This window comes from Crocodylus siamensis, chromosome 1 (assembly GCF_052110815.1).
Source record: "Crocodylus siamensis isolate JL-2025a chromosome 1, ASM5211081v1, whole genome shotgun sequence".
Taxonomy (NCBI): Eukaryota; Metazoa; Chordata; order Crocodylia; family Crocodylidae; genus Crocodylus; species Crocodylus siamensis.
The window spans coordinates 108,593,284-108,612,094 of NC_143395.1; the positions used below are offsets into that span (position 1 = coordinate 108,593,284).

The window sequence follows — 18,811 nt, forward strand, 5'->3', positions numbered from 1 at the left end:
TCAGAAGGAAAATAAAATCCCTAAAGTACTCTTCAGGTAGATTACTGATATTTATTCAGTGCTTCACAGCTTCAAGGTATTCAGTGTACAACTAAAAGTACACCTTGGGCACTCAGGTTAAATCAGCATCATTATTAACATTTCACAGGTGGGAAAACTGGTATAGATAGTTTAAGTCACTTGCTCAAGGTCAGGCAACAAATTAGCAATGGATAAAAGAACTCTTGACCTCTATTTCTATCCACTAAACCATCCTGCTACTAGATTGGTAACATCATGCTGTATTCCATCTCTATATTACTGTATTTATTTGAATACAAGATAAGAAAAGCCCCATGTCTTATAATCACATACAACGAAACCTCATTAAATATGCTGTCTATCATTACTCTGCTGCTAAAAGAAGCATGTGCTCAGCAACAGAAACCAACTAATGAAGCTGATTAACTGGGACAGTAAAACACTTGGCCTATATAGGGCAAGGATACTGATAGGAACTTTTTTCTGTGTGTCCCTTAAAAAGAAAAAAAAGAAGGGCAATTGCTACTCCAGCAGGAAATAAGCACTGAGCCTGGAAGTACTACGGTACCAGGCCAACACTCAGAGAGGCCAGAGCAAGTCCTAACAACCTGATGCTAAAAATGCTGATGAAAACCTACCACTTTTTTTTTTTAATTTTGTGTCTCAGGCCAAATCAGTTCCAAATTTTATCAACTGAGCAAAGTTCAATTGTTCAATTCTATGTAGAGCTATCGTGGCAAGTATCCTACCACTCAGACTCTTCAGTGGGGCTTCAGATACTCCCAACTCCATGGCAAGCATCCTACATTCAGACCCCAAGTCTGGGGGCCTTGGAGTTCAGATGCCCCCTAATATCACTTGCCTCTAGTAAAAATGCTGAACGACCAAGCTAGGGGGAAAGCCCAAGAGCAATCCCTCATCACCATAATTTATGTAACTGAGATTAGTGCAGCCCATCTGAATAAGATATATGATAGCACTCATTGTACTCATACCCCTTCAGTGTTGACTCTTTTTAAAGTCACAGTGAGCCACTACATTGAATACATTTTGGCTTCCTCTTCACTCCCACAACTGAGCACTTTTCTATTTCCAGTTATTCCTTTTTCTTCACATGCCTTAGATATCTGGAAAATAGCACCAAACAGGGCCCTGACCAGTTCACCCAGAATCCCTTTGTCACCCCCTCTCTCAGCCTGGCACATATGATTCATGTGGCTGAGCCTTCAATGAGGTGATGCCGAATTGAGTTGTTCTGTGCCTCATCTGCATATACACTTTTGGAGAATTCCAGGACTTGTCACAAGAATACCTGGTTCCAGTCATGGGTGGGGGGTTAATTAACATGTGGATCCTTTGTGGGGGTAGGGGGTATCTGGAGTACACACATACGGAGCAGTTCTGAGCTTTGGGGCCACTGGCTTGAAATGCTGTTGACTCTGGTGGGGCCCAGCCCAATGAACTCTACAGTAAATCGTGAGCCTATTATCTTTGGACTAATATCATGCATAGTTTATACTATATAGAAGTAGGTACAAAAGTGCTAGTTAGAAGCATTTGAATGGGGTACCTGTGCTAAAACTTGCACTGGTTTTCAAAAATGGTAAAATGAATCAATTCTGAATGAACTAAGTCTATGGGTACCTGTAGAAATTTGCCTATATGATAAATTGTGTTTATTTCAAGGAAATTGCTTTCAAATTTACCCTTACCTATGTGTGCTCAGGGAGAGCAGGGTCTGACAGTAAGAAGGGAGGGAAGGGACTGTGGGTGGAAGAAGATGGAAGGGGCAAAGGGAAAGAGGGCTACCTGACCCCCCAGATCTATTTTTCCTGCTGTAACAGTGGTAGGGGGATAAATTCAAGGCAAACCTCCAATAATTAGATTCTCTACCAAGAAAATTATAACAAATTTATACATTTTCCATATATAGAATTAAGTATCTTATATACAGGGTTATCTTATATTCAAGCAAATACGGCACTGTTATTCTAATATTTATCTGTGTATGATGTGCTGACACTTTTCTATATTATTTTTCCATCTCAGTTGCTAGCCAAAATCTATAAAATGCCCTTGAAGCCAATTTTCCTCAGTGGCCGGCTGGCTAACTTGCCCCGAAGGGTCCAGGAGCGATCAGCCAGCAGTGAGGATGGCATTGAGTGTGTCATTTCTGACTTTGATGATGACACTGGTAGGTGCTGATCAATATAGAGGTGTTGTGCAATTGTGGGGAGATAAAGGACTTTATCAGTGGCTATTTTCATATAAACTTGTGAATTTTGTTGACTGCTGCAAATGGTTTAGAAAAGCATGCAGAAAAGATTTATTGTTTTGTGTGTGTTATTTGCATAATCACATACGCTAGAAATTAAGCTTCATAGTAGGGTTTTCTCTCCTGATGAGAAAAAACACTTCACTAAACTTACCAATATACAACTATACACTTCAGCTCCATATACTCAGCCATGCACTGCATACAACTTTCTGAAATCTTTTCAGGACCCAGTAACGTTAGACAGGCAAGTAAATGCAACTTGTGTAATAGACAACACTTCAGGGTTCTCAATTAGAAGCTGGATTTTCTTTTCCCCAGAGAAAAAGCTTCACTTCGGAATAGCCAATAGCCCACAAGTTAAGGCATTTATGTAGGATTTAGAAGCACCAGGTTCAAGTGCCTGTTCCAGATCAGGCTTGAGAGTTGAACTTAAGAGTTCCAAATCCACACAGCAGTGTAGCTGCTAGGTGTACTGGGGATGGGGGCAGCTATGTCTGTGGCTCACTCTCTATCTTGCTCTGTCATTTTAAGAAGAAATTCTATCCTGGATCTGAGAAATATTCCTGACTGAAGATTCATTAAGACTGGGAAGACCAAGTCCAATGGTCACAAACTCTTGGAAGACTGTTTTAGGCTGGACATAAGGAAAAATGTATTTATTGTCCAAGTCCCCAGGGCCTGGAATAAATTCCACCCATAGGTGGAGCAGGCACCTACCCTGGATTCCTTTAAGAAACACTTGGATGTTTGTCTTGCTGGGTTCATTTGATCCCTGTTAACTGCCTGTCCCTTGGGCAGGGGGCTGGACCCAATGATCTTGCAATGTCCCTTCCAGTCCTAATGTCTATGAAATCTATGATAAATTTCCATTTCAACAACTTGAGGTTTTCCTATGATAATAGATTGCAGAGAACAATTTGACAAGTTCTCTCCATTTTTAATTAACTATCCTAAACAATACCAAGGACATATTTTTCAAAGGCCTATAAATACATCATGGCCTGCAAACCTGTCTCTACACTAGTGATTCTTAACCATGGGATTAAACATATTCTGACCTGCTATAGTCTTTGTGAGTTCTTTGCAACAGAAGTCTTGCTCTATTATTTTTATGTAGTCAAAAATCAAGGTAAAACTAAGAGCTGACATTTTCAGAGGGGTGCCTGGAGTCTATCAACAGCTGCCCTGAGTATAAAAACATTGAGAACCACTGCTTTTCACAGGGCACCTCATGGAAATGGTATGATTCAATAAATGATCAGCTCACTAAATGAGTAATGATGCTTACTGTGTTCCCCTGCTCTCCCAGGTTCATGGCCAGATTGCATTTAATGGATTTGAACCAAGTTTCGTCAGTGAGTCTTAAATAAATGTGGCTGACAGCTGTCTTTAAAGTCTCTTTGAGAACATAATCACTGCAGAGCTCCTTCTGGACATAAATTGTTGAAGTGTATCTACAGGTAGTGGTGAAATTGGGAATTTTAGTGACTCACAGAAGAATACATTTCAGTCTAATAAAACAATGGGCTTCTAGGGGTTTGATCCCAAGGACACTGATCTATACTATGCCTCAGGAATATGGTGAAGTTCAAATAGCTAATGTTCATAAAGCCCTTTTATACCTTGATGATGTCAGATATCAGCAAGTGCTGAGTGCCAAAAAGGTCATTAAATTCCACCTTTCCAGCATTCCCGTAAGCACATAACACCATCACTAGCTGTTAAATTTTCCTGAATAAAAGTGATCATCTGATGAGAAGCCCATTATTTCTGCCCTCCTTAACCCCATGCCCTGTTTCATTCATCATCCCCTGAGACTGGTATGCGGAGATTCTGTCGTCTTTGGTGTTGTGGATTATTGTCAGAAGTCCCTTTGCCACCTGCTTCCAGGCCATCTCACTAAAGCCTGCCCATATTGCTTCCACGCTGTCAGCGACTTGCTGCAAATGTGAAGACAACATGGCCAACAGCGGAATTGTAGTTAGAATTGCAGTTGTACCCTATGGGTACAGGCCATTTCAGCCTTGCAGTATTGGGCACATGTAATAATGTGGGCATATAAAGTATCCATGAATAGGTCATTTTTTTATGATAGCAGGGAATATAAAAGTAAAGTGATGAGCAAAAGAAATGAGCATAATGGGGAAAGGAGAGCCCACAGACTAACAGAAGTGGCAGACTAAGGAAGAGAAAAAGAATAGTGTAAGGTTGGATGAAAGACTTTTTAAATGAAAAGGAAAACACACACCCACTCTCACTCTCACTCTCTGGAGTTGCATACTAGGAATACATTTTTCAGCCAGCATTAGATATGTTTCTTTGGTCTTCCCTGCAAGATCCACCTGTGAAAACAGGGGGATGCATATAATTTAGTTTCTAGGTCTCCTTCCTCATACCTTATTCTTGATGTCTCATTGATATTTCCGTGTTTCTAGGCCTCATTAATGTCTGGATCATTCTGCTGGAGGAGTTAACAACTGCCATATCCAACTGTCCCCGTCAGCACCAGCCTCCCACCCTGGACTTACTCTTTGAGTTGCTGAGAGATGTTACCAAAATACCTGGTAATTAAAAATGTAGAGATAATTTGCTACTAAAACCAAAAATCCTGCTGTAATCTACAGTGCATTTTGTGAAACATAAGCAATGGGTACTAAAATAAGTGTTTTGAGAGGTTTTGTTAAGCCAGCCAGGGCTGTGAAAGTAGTTTGCTTAGCATCATAGAAAAAGGGTTGTGTCTCATCAGTAACCTTTCTACTTAGGTAAAGATCGGTATTGCCAGGATAAAAAGGGAATTTCATCAAAGGATTATGTTTTTTGCATAGGGGCTCTAACAACAATGTGTAGGATCCCTTTCTAAAGGGAGGAGTAAAAACATAATTGTAGACATTGTTTGGCACCTGCTGGAGGATACTGAAAGGTTTGTGTTTACAGCAAATGACGTTCCCCCCCCCCAAGGTCTACTTCACCTATATATGCCATGGTGTTCTTTTGAAGATTAGTCACTGCAATGTTGTCATGTCATTATATATAGGCCCAGTCTCTACACATCTGTAGAAATTGTCCAGAACAAAGGTTTACTTCATGTCAGCATTTCCTTCATGCACATACTTGCTCTCTTCCAGGGAAGTAAACATTTCTGAAACATATCCGGGAGAGCTGGGTCAAAATAACACAATGCCTTGTCTGGGCATGTGCTTGGTGTGGGGATGCAATATGTTACTGTGGTTTTGATCATTCCTTCCCTGAAAGTGGTTGCTCTGGCTTCTCTTAAATCTTACAATAAATCTACAACACATCCACTAAGACAGATGGATTCTCCCAGCACCTTAGCAACATGGTAGGAAATGCATGGTAATTTGTTTGCTTCCTACAGGCAATCGGAAGTGTGTGCTCCACTGAACACATTACTGACCTTTAGTTAAGGTAACAGTGTTTTGGATATTTTAGGACAATCTGTTGCAGGCAGCTTGGAGGTAGAGGTGGTTCAGTGGAATAAGAGTGATGGCAGGTACCCAGGGTAAAAGATGAGAAGTATGGTGGATGGAAGTATGAGATAGAGATGCCGCCATCGGCTTTTTAACACTAAGAACCTGAATTGTTGGAGCTGATCACATAGATCTTGTGGTGTTAGTCATCTTGCTCTCTTGGACATCAAGATCTTGGTGTAGCCTGTCTCTGTGGGAACGGTATTCAGAGGGAGGTGAGGAAGCCACAACTTTTCGTTAATAATCCTCATCCCTGATCTGTTTGACTTTGTAGTTTTTTTTTCTTTCAGGCCCAGGGTTCGGTATCTATGCAGTTGTACATCTTCTCCTCCCCACAATGTCTCTCTGGCTCCATCGTAGCCATGGTGACCATTCATATTGGGACGTGGCATCTGCTAATTTCAAGCATGCAATTGGTCTTTCCTGTGAACTAGTAGTGGAGCACATCCAAAGCTTTATACATTCAGGTAAGAACTGCCCCATCAACATGATATCTAAGGACACAGTAATTATAGGGGCTGTGTTTTACTGTGTATGTATTTGAGATGGTTTGTTTTTGGCAGAATTAGACTTTCCTAATCTATCAGTTTGCTTTTACCTTAAGACATTAATTTTTTGTTATGTTTAATATAAAAGCATGAAACAATATGCTGACCTAAAATTTGCAAGAATAAGAGTTAGTGCAGAATTTCCACAACAGTACTTCAGTGGTATTTTCTTACATCCTCACTGCTTGAAAATGATAAGGTTTGCTTCAATTTGTTTTATATTTCAAAACCAGTACACCAGTTTTTCATGTTAAGGAGGAACCTTATTATCAACTCTCTGAACAACAAGAAGAAAAAAGGATCCTATTTGTCTAAATGATATTGCAAAATGATAATGCTAATTGCTCTGACTTTCTTCCTCCCCCACAGACATTGGCTATGAGAATATGATCAACACAATGCTAAAAGACCTTTTCAAGTTGTTGGTAGCATGTGTAGCAGAGCCTACAGAAACAATCTCAAGAGTTGGCTGTTCCTGTATCAGGTAATGATCTGGTGTTCTCTCCCTACCAGTATGTTTAGGAGAAAGGAGTATTGCTAAGACTTCTGGATAGAGAAATCTTGGCCAAAAACATGAAGTGGTTGGATTGGTCAGCATCTCCATAGTAGTCTTACAACATGCTTTTCATTACTTAAAAAGCAAAATTTGTAAGTGGAGAAAACTATGAAGGGTTCCAGTTGGACTTCTGCAATCAGCCACTCTTTTTTTCTTGTTATAGAACCACATTCCTTATGGTGAAAAGTAGACACGAGAATACTCACAGCCTGGCTATATGAACTCATGATACATGCATGCATGCATGCATCCTATCCTCTGATAATATTCAAAGCCTATTTTTTAAATGTAAGCAGTCTCGCATAGAAATACTAGTTGTAAACTGATACCAGCATTGCTATTTAATGCACAAACTCTAGGAAAATTAATCAAAGAGCTGTCTGATGGGCGCCCATAGGTCTCAAGTGTAATGGCTGGCATGCATCTCGTGAATGAGCTGCCTAGACTTTACCCCACCCAGCTTCCCTAACTTTTGCCACCTTCCTTTTGTGCCAGGGAGAATTTGGTAGGGATTCACAGAACGTATTGGTGGCTTCTTGTGTCATTTCTTGCAGGTACGTCCTGGTAACAGCAGGTCCTGTTTTTACTGAAGAGATGTGGAGACTGGCCTGCTGTGCCTTGCAGGATGCATTTTCTGCCACTCTTGAGCCAGTGAAGGTAAAAACCAAGTTCTAGTGAATGTCAGCAAGGTCGGGGCATTGATACTCCTAGGTTACTCCTTTCCAAAGAAATTGTAATGTGTAGGTCTGCATGACACAAAATAGTTCCACATAGAGATTCTCAAGCTAGTTCTGAATGAACCCACTCAAGTACCGGAAGTGGGATAGCATGATGTTAATGTGCTATTCTGCCAGGGATAGTTGGCCCTGTTTTTCATTGTCCTGCAAGCCCTGTATGGTATTTTGCACAAGCTAAGAGTAAGAAAACTTTCTTAAAATTGCATCCACCAGAAAATAATTTAAGACATAGATTATTATAATTATGTTAACTTCAATTTAAGATAAAATGTTGAATTAATAACACTGGAATCTGAAGTCACATCTCTCTCTCTTTCTTACAAAGACATTGTAAATAGCATAGGTAGCAAATACTTTTTAAAACTGCCAGTATTTGAAGGAGTAGGAAGTGACAAAGGAAAAAATGTCCAAGTGATCCCTTTTGCTGCAAATTCAGTCCAGATTAGAATTTGCCTCTGTGTTTTTGAGGTCGAGAGGGAGAGGCCTATTAGGCCATCCCAGGCCAAACTTCTAGAAATCTGGTAATGCTCAACACATACTCATCAGGTTAGAAGACTCTGTGACTACTTCACTGGTTTTTGTACACAGTGGACACATCTACAGGTTTAGTAATTAGTTGTAATCTGTGCATTAGCACAGATGAACACTTAATGTGTGACACTTGATACACATTGGACTGATATACTGCACATTAGCAAAGGTTTTCCAACCGCACTAGTGCACAGTAGAATTAAACCAGTGGGCATTAAGCATCTCATGTAGACACACCCACTGAAAGTCTGATGTTGTGTGTCTTTCTAGAACTTGCTGGGCTATTTCCACAGTGGATCTGAAAGCTTTAGTGGAGATGCTTGTGAAGTGAAAGTGGCAGCACCCTCTCTCTCACCCAGTGCTGAAGCTGAATATTGGAGAATCCGAGCCATGGCACAACAGGTAACAATTTAATTCTGAAGGAAACCAGAATGATCTCCCTCCTTGTGAGCAAATTAAATCAAGCAGGAGCTGAGGAATTTTCTTTTCAAATATACTTAGTAAGGGGAGATCATTGTCTTGTGAAAAGTGTCTTTGTTCATACAACTGTAACTTGGAGTCTGGCAGTAGAGTTTCCTTCTGTGTATCCATCGTTTCCCTTTGGAGACTTGTGCAGCTAAGTATAATTGAAATTTACTGGGCTAATTTCTCTGCTTGTCACTTAGAGCAGGACCAAATCAGCAGCTCCCCGATCTAAGAGAATTCCCTAGTAGGCAAAGCAAGTAGTAAAGCACTTATCACTTTTGTCATTTTAAAAATAAATTGAATTAACCATTGAGGCTATGTCTTAAAGGAAGTCCAGCACAGAAAGAGGATTGGTTAAAAGAAACCAGCAGGTCTTTCCTGTGCCCTGAGTTATTGCCAGTACCTGTTGCTGTTGCTTGAAAAGTCCATTCAGCAGTTAAGAGGTTGAACAGGTGCTGGTGACAACAGCCAAGGAAAGCCAGTGGGTGACATGACCCATAGGTGCCCCTGGCACACACAGGACCGTCTTCTCACAGTTTTTTAAGAGAAGGGGCTGTGCATTGGAGAAGACCAGTCCTGTAACTTTTTTTTTTCATACACAGCTTCAGTGGTTCCTGTAGGACATATTATGCTCAGTTGTGCTTTAACACAACTATCTGGATAGAGAGAAAGCATGAAAAGCTGTGAGGGCCAACATTTTCCCAACTCCTGTTGCAAATGAGTATGAATTGGGTGCCTGATTCCTGTTCGGTCCTTTTGACAAATAACTTTATTCAGAGTGCTCAGTCTCTGATCACCTTCCCAAGTGGAAGACTAACCGCACTAAGGGGGCGCTGTTCTGCTCCTACCTACATTACGTTTTCATACTTGCGTTACGTTTTCAAGTTATTCCACCTTTGTCTTGAATTTTAGGGACTTGGAATTATAGCTATTTCATGAGTCAGCTGAAGTATATTAGTAGAGACCAACCTTTCTGTGGCCTCTGGGGAAGGTGTCTAGTTTCTCTGAACACTGGGCCACTTACCAAGGCCAAACTCTTTAGGTAAAGAGAAGCGTCTCTCTGTTTGCTACCAGGCACTCAGCTCCTTCACTGCATCTATAAATAAATAATAAGAATTTGGAATTATCTTATATTGTAGAGTACTTGATTCTGGGGATGTTACTGGAAATGAACAAAATTTGGTACTAAACTGCTCATTTTGCTAAATTTGTGTTTTATAGGTTTTCATGCTAGACACCCAATGCTCACCAAAGACGCCCAATAATAAGGAGGGATTTGAACATGCTCAGTCCTGCGTGCTTATTATTGAACTGCCTCCTGACAAGAAACCAAATGGTCATACACAGAAAAGGTAGGACGTCATTCCAGAAGGCGCTTATAGTCGTAGAGACCTCAAGGGTCATGTACTCTAGACACTTGCACAGATACCAAGATTTACTATTCTTAAACCAACCCAGACTGATGCTATGAATCCTCCTCTTGAAAGCCTCAGTGAAAGAGCTTCCAGAACTTCTTTAAGCAGCTTGTCGCATAGTTCTACTGCTCTTACAGCATGTGCCTAAATACCACTGGCAGTGGTAACGGTGTGAAAACTGAAAGGCCAGTCAGTTTCTTCATTAGGTTCACCAGAAATAGTCATCAAATGGAATTTAGAAAAGAGCAATTAAAAGTTATCACAATCCTTGAGGGAACAGTTTGGGAGAAAATGCTGACTATTAAATGGTGCAGTTTGTTTGCTGATCAACTGGTACTAACATTAGTCCCACTCATGTATGGACTTCAGACACAAGTGAGCATTATAAAAGTAAATATGTGCAACATAGTGAATGGTTGGATACAGTTGTAGGAAATTATATGCAAGGTGTGCTTGAAGAAATATGCAAGAGAATTCAGCTAAAGAAAATATGGATCAAATTAAGAAAAAATGAAGTTTTTAGACAAAATGCTGGAAAGTATATCTAATATTGAAATCTGTTGAATTGGGCAACACTCCCAAAGAAATCAGATTATGGGCTATCTGGTAAGTGAAAACTAGACTGGAAAAAGAGCTGATAAATTATGTGGAGTTTATGTACATGAATGAGCCGATAGAGCTGGCCTCAGTGCCGTGCAGTGCTATTTCCTTTCCATCCCTGGTATCTACAGATTTCCTTCAGTGCAGTGTTTCGATTTTTCATGAGCCAAATGTAGAAATTCTCACAAGAGTTTTCAGAAACTTGCAAAGTGCTAGGTACAGCTTGCAAATGAATAGCCCAGACTGTAGGAAATGAAAGTCAGTTTAACTTGAGCTGCACAAATATTTTGATAAGATTTCTAATTATTTTTATTGTTGCATTGAAATTGTGCATAGAGAAAAATCTAGTGTTACCTTGTTTCTGTAAAAAGCCTCTTAAATTCATAATGCTGTTGAATTATGAATGGGAAGTAATGTGAGAGAAAATAATGGGTCTAGTGGAACAACATTAACTAATCTCCTGGTGGAAAAAGTAGTATGCACAGCCAAAGAGTTAGTCTCAACAGCCTAATGTGAAGAATTCTTTCTGGTCGCATTTCTTTTTCATGTGGAAAGCCCTCAGGTCATGTCATCACAGACCTTTCAGCATGTGATTGCATGACAGTTTGTTATTCTGGTCTTGTCACAATATTTTTGTTGGCAAAGTTTAGCAGTACAGAAGTAACATCACTTTGAGTTGTATGAATATGGAGCAAAATGAGAGTGGTGAATTTATATAACTGGATACGTAATATCAGCAGTGATATTTTCAGGGAATGAAATGTGTGTGATGAAATATCCTGTAAGCAGGTTTTGTGCCCAATAAGATCCTTTTCACCCCTCCTCATTCAGAGCTAAAACCTTCTACACTGCAGAGGGCCACATCTTGATGACCATCCTTTGGTTGAGCAAGGAGGGCATGCAAGAAGCCACCTGGCCTTGCATGGCTATGCACTGTCTCCAGTACTAGCAGTCCTGATGCTCCCTACCCCCTTGGGAGTTTGGGCCCTGCTTTCTCCTGCTGCCCATCAAGAAACAAGACTCCAAAAAGGGGGTCAGGAATGTTTGCATTCATGGGACCCATCCCTCTTCATGCTGTCAAGTGGGACAGATTGTATAATGCCCCTTTAACAAATAGGTCCCAGTCTGGTCCATGGTACTTTATAATGGAACAAGAGACGTGTTCATATTTTAAGAAGGATCACTGCACTGTGTCTGACGGCAGACTCTTTGAATGCTCCTGCAGCATCCAAAGAACAACAGAAAGAGTTTGTCCTTGTTTTTCAGTTTAAGTGTGCTTCCACCATTCTGCCTACTTCCTACTTAAAGTAGGAATTTGAAAGTTAACCCTGATATTAATTTTCATATTATTCTTTTCTGCAGTAATGCACTTGCACTCCATCTTGCATGCTTAAGAGTGGTCTAATTTTGCTAAAATGTTGTTTTAACCTTAGTGGAGTTTCTCTTTTCCCCTTTTGATTTTTGTTTCCTTAATGCTGCATCATTTCACAGGAAGCTGGGGTAAGAGATCTTTTCTCTTCCTACAATGTAATTTTGTAATTTGCAATTGCAAACAAGAGGCAATAGAAGGATCTTATCCTGAATCTTACCTGGTGTCATGTGCTCGCATCTGTATGCCTGAGTCAGCACCTTCTTTTAGTGTTTAGTAAGGAAATAACACTCCAACCTGCAGTACCATAAATATATGATTCAATTGGTCTGTGCGCCTATTAAACTGCCAGTTTCCCTGATTTTGACACGTACTTCTTTCCTTGAAATCGGAGCACTCCATTAGGCACGTGCCTGGCTGAACAAGGGTCTCTGTATTGTATTTAAAGCAAATCACTTCCTAGAAAAAGAGCATCAAGATTTTATCATTATCATCCTCCTTATATGATATGAGACCTGTAAAGATTTTACCAAGTCACACATCTGTTTACATGGAAAACAGTAAAATTGTGTTGTCTAGCATGCATGCACACAGGAATTGCCTCTTGACATTTTCAACCTGGGTGACATGCATTTATATGGCAGAAGCATGCTGTCTAGGGATGGGCAAAATCTGGGGCATGGAAAAATGCCAGTTCAGTTTGAACAGCATCTTTCACAAATGTGTGTCAAATTCACTGACTTGTTTCACTTGAAAACAAGGAAATCCCCCCCCCGACTAAATACTTTCTTTTAACACTTTGTAAATAAAATGTTTCAAATTTTCAATTTGAAACTATTTGTATTTCAAAATTGACTTCAATTTTCAAACACATTTCAAATCATATAAATATCTTGAGAATTAAACAAAATGTTTAATCCCTGGATCAAACATGTCAAGTTGAATGGATTCAACTCAAAACTATTTTTTCTCTGTATTGCAAGTATATTGGAAAATCAGTTATTCATTTGCTGACCAAAAAGTGGGCAGATCTACAGGTGCAATTCATGCAACGCAATAAACTCTGGTGCATAATGTACCAGTTTATTGCTCCCAGGTGTACTGCATTTATACATGTGCTTGGGACTGCAGCATGTTGAACCAAGTTAGAGCAGCCCTAGCTGGCACAGGTTCATGGGGTCAGCCTGCCAACCCCGGGCTCCTCCAACCTTGGCTCAACGTGCTCTGGAGGGGCTTGCTGGGGCACGAGGGTGCTACAGTGCAGGGTTAACTGGCAGGCAGTTCCCACACCTTAGCACCCTTGTGCCCCAGCCAGCTCCATCAGTGTCTACACATGTGTTACTGCACAGTAAAGAACGTTGCTGCCGTATTTATAAGTACTAACCTACAATGGAGTTAGTTTACTGTGGCCTAATGGGGCCGCACATGTAGAAACAGACTTTACTGCAGAGCTAATTAGGCAGTTCCACAGTGAATGTTTCATGTAGACATGCCCACTGTGACACACCCCTACTCTCAAGACCAGGGGCGGGCAATTATTTCGAGCAGAGGGCCTCTTACCTGGTTTTGGCAAGCTGTTGAGGGCTGCCTGGGTAGCCCCGCTCCTTGCCAGGTGCCCCACCCCAGTCACAATCTTGGAACCAATGTCCCAATGTCTTCGGACCAATGTCCCAGGGCCAGCACCAGTGGGGCCCAGAGCAGGGCACAGGCTGGCAGGGGTCTGTGGAGCCAGGCTAGGCTGCATCAGCAGGGAGAGGGGGAGCTGGCCCGGCTCCGTAAAGCCCCTGCCGGCTAAGACCGTGTACCCCTGCCACCCTGCTGGCACTGGCCCTGGGACACCGGTGCAGACCCTGTGCTCCCACGCCTGCTCACTCCCAGTGCCCCCCAGCCCCGCAGTACAAGCAGAGAGCAGCACATAGCCTCGACCCTCTGTTTGCCGGAGCGTGGGGAAAAGCAGCCTCTTGCCTGTCCTGTGGCTGGTGCTCCTTGCTGCAGCCACTCAGAGCCCATGCAGGGCTGTCCTGAGCAGGCACAGACAGCCCCGTTCAGGCTGCAAGCAGCTGCAGCGCAGGGTGCTAGTTACAGGGTAGGCAAGGGGCCGTTTTTCCCTGCGCTCAGCACCAGCTTGTAACCCACTCCTGCTGCCAGCCTGGGTCCTGCACCGGGCTGCGCCATGGCGGCAGCACCTGCGGCCCCCTTGCTTGCCACGCCGGGCAGTGTTTGCTGTTGCTGCTGCCTGCCCAGAGCTCGCGTGCTGGGCAGCACGGGGCGGTGGTGGTAGCCTACCACAGCACGAGCTCCAGGTGGGCAGCAGCAGCAAACACTGGTGGGCGAGTTACAAGCTGGTGCTGGGTGGGGAAGAGCGACCCCTCCCCCACCCCTTGGCCAGCACCCTATGCTGCAGCCACTCACAACCTGTATGGGGCTTCTGTGCCTGCTCAGGACAGCCCTGCGTGGGCTGCAAGCAGCTGCAGCAAGGAACGCTGGCTACAGGGCGGGTGAAAGGATGCTTTTCCCCCTTTCCCCCTCCTCCCCACCCCCACCTTACCTGAGCTTCCCACGCAGGGAATCCATGTGGTCCCAGGCCAGAAGCTGCAGCTGGGGGGGTGGGGCAGGCAGACCCTGCTGTTGTGGAAGCCTGCCAGGCTTCCTGTGGGTCCTACTGCCCCTGGTTCCTGTCACTTTTGAAAGGAACCAAGGACAGATAAGTTTGAATTTTCAAAATTTTTTTTAGGGGCCCCAAAGGGCCGGATAGAATGGCCTTGCAGGCTGGATTTTGCCCACCCCTGCTCAAAACCAACACTGCTGTTCATGTATGTTTGCCACAACATGAGTTCTAGTTCTAATGGTACAGTAATTATAAAGACCGAAGAGAGTATGAAAGCTATCTTAAACTGAGACGCCGGTATTATGTATGGATTAAAAATTGTGCCTTCAGCCGTATTCTAGCCTTTCTTCCCTAGTCATTGCAGTAGGATTTTAAATGTTACTCACTGGCGAACCTCTCAAAATTTGAAAGGCTCTTTGGCAATCCTGGCCTTCTGATGCAGACCTTGAATTCAGGGAAGTATTATAAGGTGTTCCTAATCTTACTGAGGGGAGCAGGGATATGAGAATAATAATGACTGAGTGATGATTTTCCATATCATATTCACAGTGTTCAGGTGGAGGCTTCTATTTAATGCACTCAGCCTGGAATCAGTCAGATAGACTCTTACAAGCAGAGTGATATAATTTAAAATGAAATAGCGTCGTAGCACAATCTTTGTTATATGCTTTATGTCTGTGTTTTAGAGGCATTTGGTTGTATCTGAGAGGCATTAGTAAGGTTACTGGCTTAACCAGAAGTGGAAATGGCAGTTGACCTTTCGGTAGTGTATTGTCCAAACCAGTGGTTTTCAACCTGCAGTCCAGGACCCCTGGGGATTCACAGACTATGTCTAAGGGGTCCGTGAAAGGTAACTATGATCAATGAAAAGTGTGTGAATACTCATACTTACAATTCAAAGGGGGCGCGCACCTCCATTTGAAATTTCCAGAGGGGTCTGCACCTCCACTGGAAATTCTTTAGGGGCCTGTGACCAAAAAAAGGTTGAAAACCACTGGTCCAGCCTTGTCAGAGCAAAGCACAACTTTTTCTAGGGTTTACATAGAGTTGTTGTAAGGGTTTTCCCACTAGAGGGTGTCAGAGCACAGCAAAACATGAAGCAAGCAGGCAAGACAGTGAGCCAAGGGCTTAAACCAAAAAAAAAATCTCTAGGAGTTGACATAAATTCTTCCAGTTACTGGACTCTACAGTGTGTAGAATAAATTCAGTTGTCATGGTACTGAAAAAAGAGAATATTTAATCACACAGTCAGTATGTCAAGTATCTTCAAAGGCAACAGAAATAGCAAAATTGCAGTATACTATTGGACTAACCATTGCAATCGCAATATGAGCACTCTGCTTTTACCAGTTTTGTCTTGGCTCTTCGTTGCGGTGTCTCAGAATTATATTCACCCTCTCTTATTTAGATGTTCACAATGTCTGCCATCCTTGAAGGGAGTTTTCATGAGGATATCTCTGGTTTAGGGTCCAACCCAGAAAATTTAAGGTGCTAAACCCACCCTTTTGTAATAAATGAGACTTAAGGTGTGAGTCTAGATTACAGAAGCAAATAAGGAAAGGCAAAATTGGGCCCTTTTTATCTTTTATATGTCAGTCTAAAATAAAGTGTAGGATGACAATGGATGATTTATCAGCTGTTCATTTGTCTACCTTCTTTTTCTTCATTTGTGGCATTTAGCATTCCTTTCAGGACCATAGTGGTGAGTCTGTTGTCCCATCAAGTACTCCTCCAAAATTTGTATGATATCTTGTTGGAAGAATTTGTGAAGGGGCCCTCTCACATGGAGGAGAAGACCATACAAGTACCAGAAAACAAACTGGCTGGCTTTCTTAGGTACATTTCTATGCAGAATTTGGCTGCCATCTTTGACTTACTGTTGGATTCCTATCGAACAGCCAGAGAGTTTGACACCAGGCCTGGTTTGAAGTGCTTGCTGAAAAAAGTATCTGGAATAAGTGGGGCAGCCAACTTGTACCGCCAGTCAGCAATGAGTTTCAACATTTATTTCCATGCTTTGGTGTGTGCTATTCTGACAAACCAAGAGAACATCACCGCAGATCAAGTGAAGAAGATCCTTTTTGAGGATGACGAAAGAAGCACGGATTCCTCCCAGCAGTGCTCATCAGAGGATGAAGACATTTTTGAAGAAACTGCCCAAGTCAGCCCGCCACGGGGGAAAGAGAAAAGGCAGTGGAGAGCTCGAATTCCATCTTTGAGTGTTCAGCCAGTCAGCAATGCAGACTGGGGTTGGCTAATCAAAAGGCTTCACAAACTATGCATGGAATTGTGCAACAACTATATCCAAATGCACCTGGACTTGGAGAATACTGTGGAGGAGCCTCCACTTTTCAAAGGTGACCCTTTTTTCATCCTACCATCCTTTCAATCAGAAACCTCCACCCCATCAACTGGAGGGCTGTCTGGGAGGGACACGCCCTCAGAAGATGACAGAAGTCAAATTAGAGACCATCTGGCAGACAGTCTGACTCCCAAGGGAGGGAGTGGAGAAATGCTGCTACTACCATCCCCCTTGAGCCCTAAGATGGAAAAAAAGGATCAAGCCAGGAAAAAAGAATGGTGGGAGAATGCTGGCAACAAAATCTATACCATCGCTGCTGACAAGACTATCTCCAAACTCATGACAGAGTATAAGAAAAGAAAGCAGCAACATAACCTGACCAGTTTTGTCAAAGATGTCAAAGTGGAAAAGAAAGGGGAGCTGCTGGGCTCAAGAGGGCAAGATTCACCTCTTCCCCAGCGACCACAGCATCTCGTAGACCAGGGCCAAATGAGGCATTCCTTCAGTGCTGGCCCAGAGATCCTGAGGCAGGAGAAGAGACCACGTTCGGGGTCTACTGTCAGCTCCCTGAATATATCTGTTCGAGATGCTGAGGCACAAATACAGGTAAGAACGTTCACAGAATATGGTAGGGTAATGCTAAAAGGGGTAGAGAAGATGGAAAGAAACTCATGAATTTGACTTAACACATTATTTAGAAAAGTTGCCCATGATCCATACTGAATATCCCCAGTGCCTGCCATTGACCTGGGCCCAAGTCCTGGTGAAATCAGAGGGAGACTACTCTGTGAAAGAACAGTTAGACTTCCCTTATATTAATGTCATCAGTTCTGGGTAAAAGTTTCAAAAAATACTTAAGTGGAGCCAACAGCCCATTTTCAGAAGTGATATTAAATCCCATCCACCTTCAAAGCTGCAATGCTTAAGTCTATTCAAAAAACAGGACGTGGGCTTCTGAGTTGCATGGGTGCTTTTGAACACTCTAATTACTTCATATGATGTCTTGTGCTAATAGAACTGCTTTTATTCCCAGTTTCAGAGTAAAAATCCTGAACTGCAGCTGGAGAGTTGCTGTTCGCATCTCTGGGAGAAGAAGGGATGCTCTGTAACAGGAGCAGGCAAAATAAGGCCCGTGAGCCAAATGTGGCCTGCCAGACCATTCTCTCCAGCCTGTAGGGCTCCACTAAAATTTAGAAAATGATTACCTACTGCTGGCTGCTGTCGAAACTGACAAGACCCCAGTGGCAGCTGGATCCAGTAGCGGCAGCTGCAAGGCCCACTCAACCCCTCCAGCCCCCAAACCCCTCCAACCCCTAGCAGAGGCTTCTGGCCTGGTGACCATGGGGCTGTTCCCTCGCCCCTCCCTCTGTCCAAGAGAGTTTTGGATAAAAACAGCGGGGAAAGGGGGAGGGGGAAGGATCGCCAACAATTGCCCCACTCCACAGGGGCCGGGCTGAGCTGAGCTGGTTCCATGCTATGTCATGCAGTCCTGGCTGTGCAGCTGGGAACCGCATCCTGCCGGAGCCAGCTCACCCTGGCCAGCACCATGCAGTTCACCACTGCGTGGCCAGGACCACACAGCATGACATGGAGCCAGCCTGGCCAGGAGGGAGGTGGGGCAGGAAGCAGCAGTGGGCAGACAGGCAGGGGGAGCAGTGGTGGCTAGGAAGCGGCAGTAGCAGTGACAGGCAGGCACATGGGAGGGAAAGTAGAGAAGCAGCAGGGGAAGGGTGGCAGGGAAAGTGGCAATGGTGGGCGGGGGGGGGGGGCAGGAGCACAGGGACTGCGCTGGTGCTGGTGGGGACCCAGAGCGGGGCAGCAGGAGTGCAGAGCCTGAGAGTGGGATATGCCTCACTGCATCGTGTGAGGCTCACATGCAGTTTTCCTGAGCCA

The 18,811-nt window shown here is 43.2% G+C and overlaps 1 protein-coding gene across 5 annotated transcripts in view; it reads left to right on the forward strand.

Moving 5' to 3' along the window:
* ARFGEF3 (ARFGEF family member 3) overlaps nt 1-18,811 on the forward strand; it is a 155,974-nt gene that overhangs the window by 125,723 nt on the left and 11,440 nt on the right. For all 5 annotated transcript variants that reach the window (XM_090040238.1, XM_090040246.1, XM_090040264.1 and 2 more), the window contains 8 exons: nt 2,071-2,215; nt 4,735-4,863; nt 6,078-6,254; nt 6,705-6,819; nt 7,446-7,548; nt 8,430-8,561; nt 9,846-9,976; nt 16,297-17,524. In XM_090040238.1, coding sequence (XP_089896364.1) covers nt 2,071-2,215; nt 4,735-4,863; nt 6,078-6,254; nt 6,705-6,819; nt 7,446-7,548; nt 8,430-8,561; nt 9,846-9,976; nt 16,297-17,524 — 2,160 coding nt within the window. The remainder of the gene's footprint in view (nt 1-2,070; nt 2,216-4,734; nt 4,864-6,077; nt 6,255-6,704; nt 6,820-7,445; nt 7,549-8,429; nt 8,562-9,845; nt 9,977-16,296; nt 17,525-18,811) is intronic.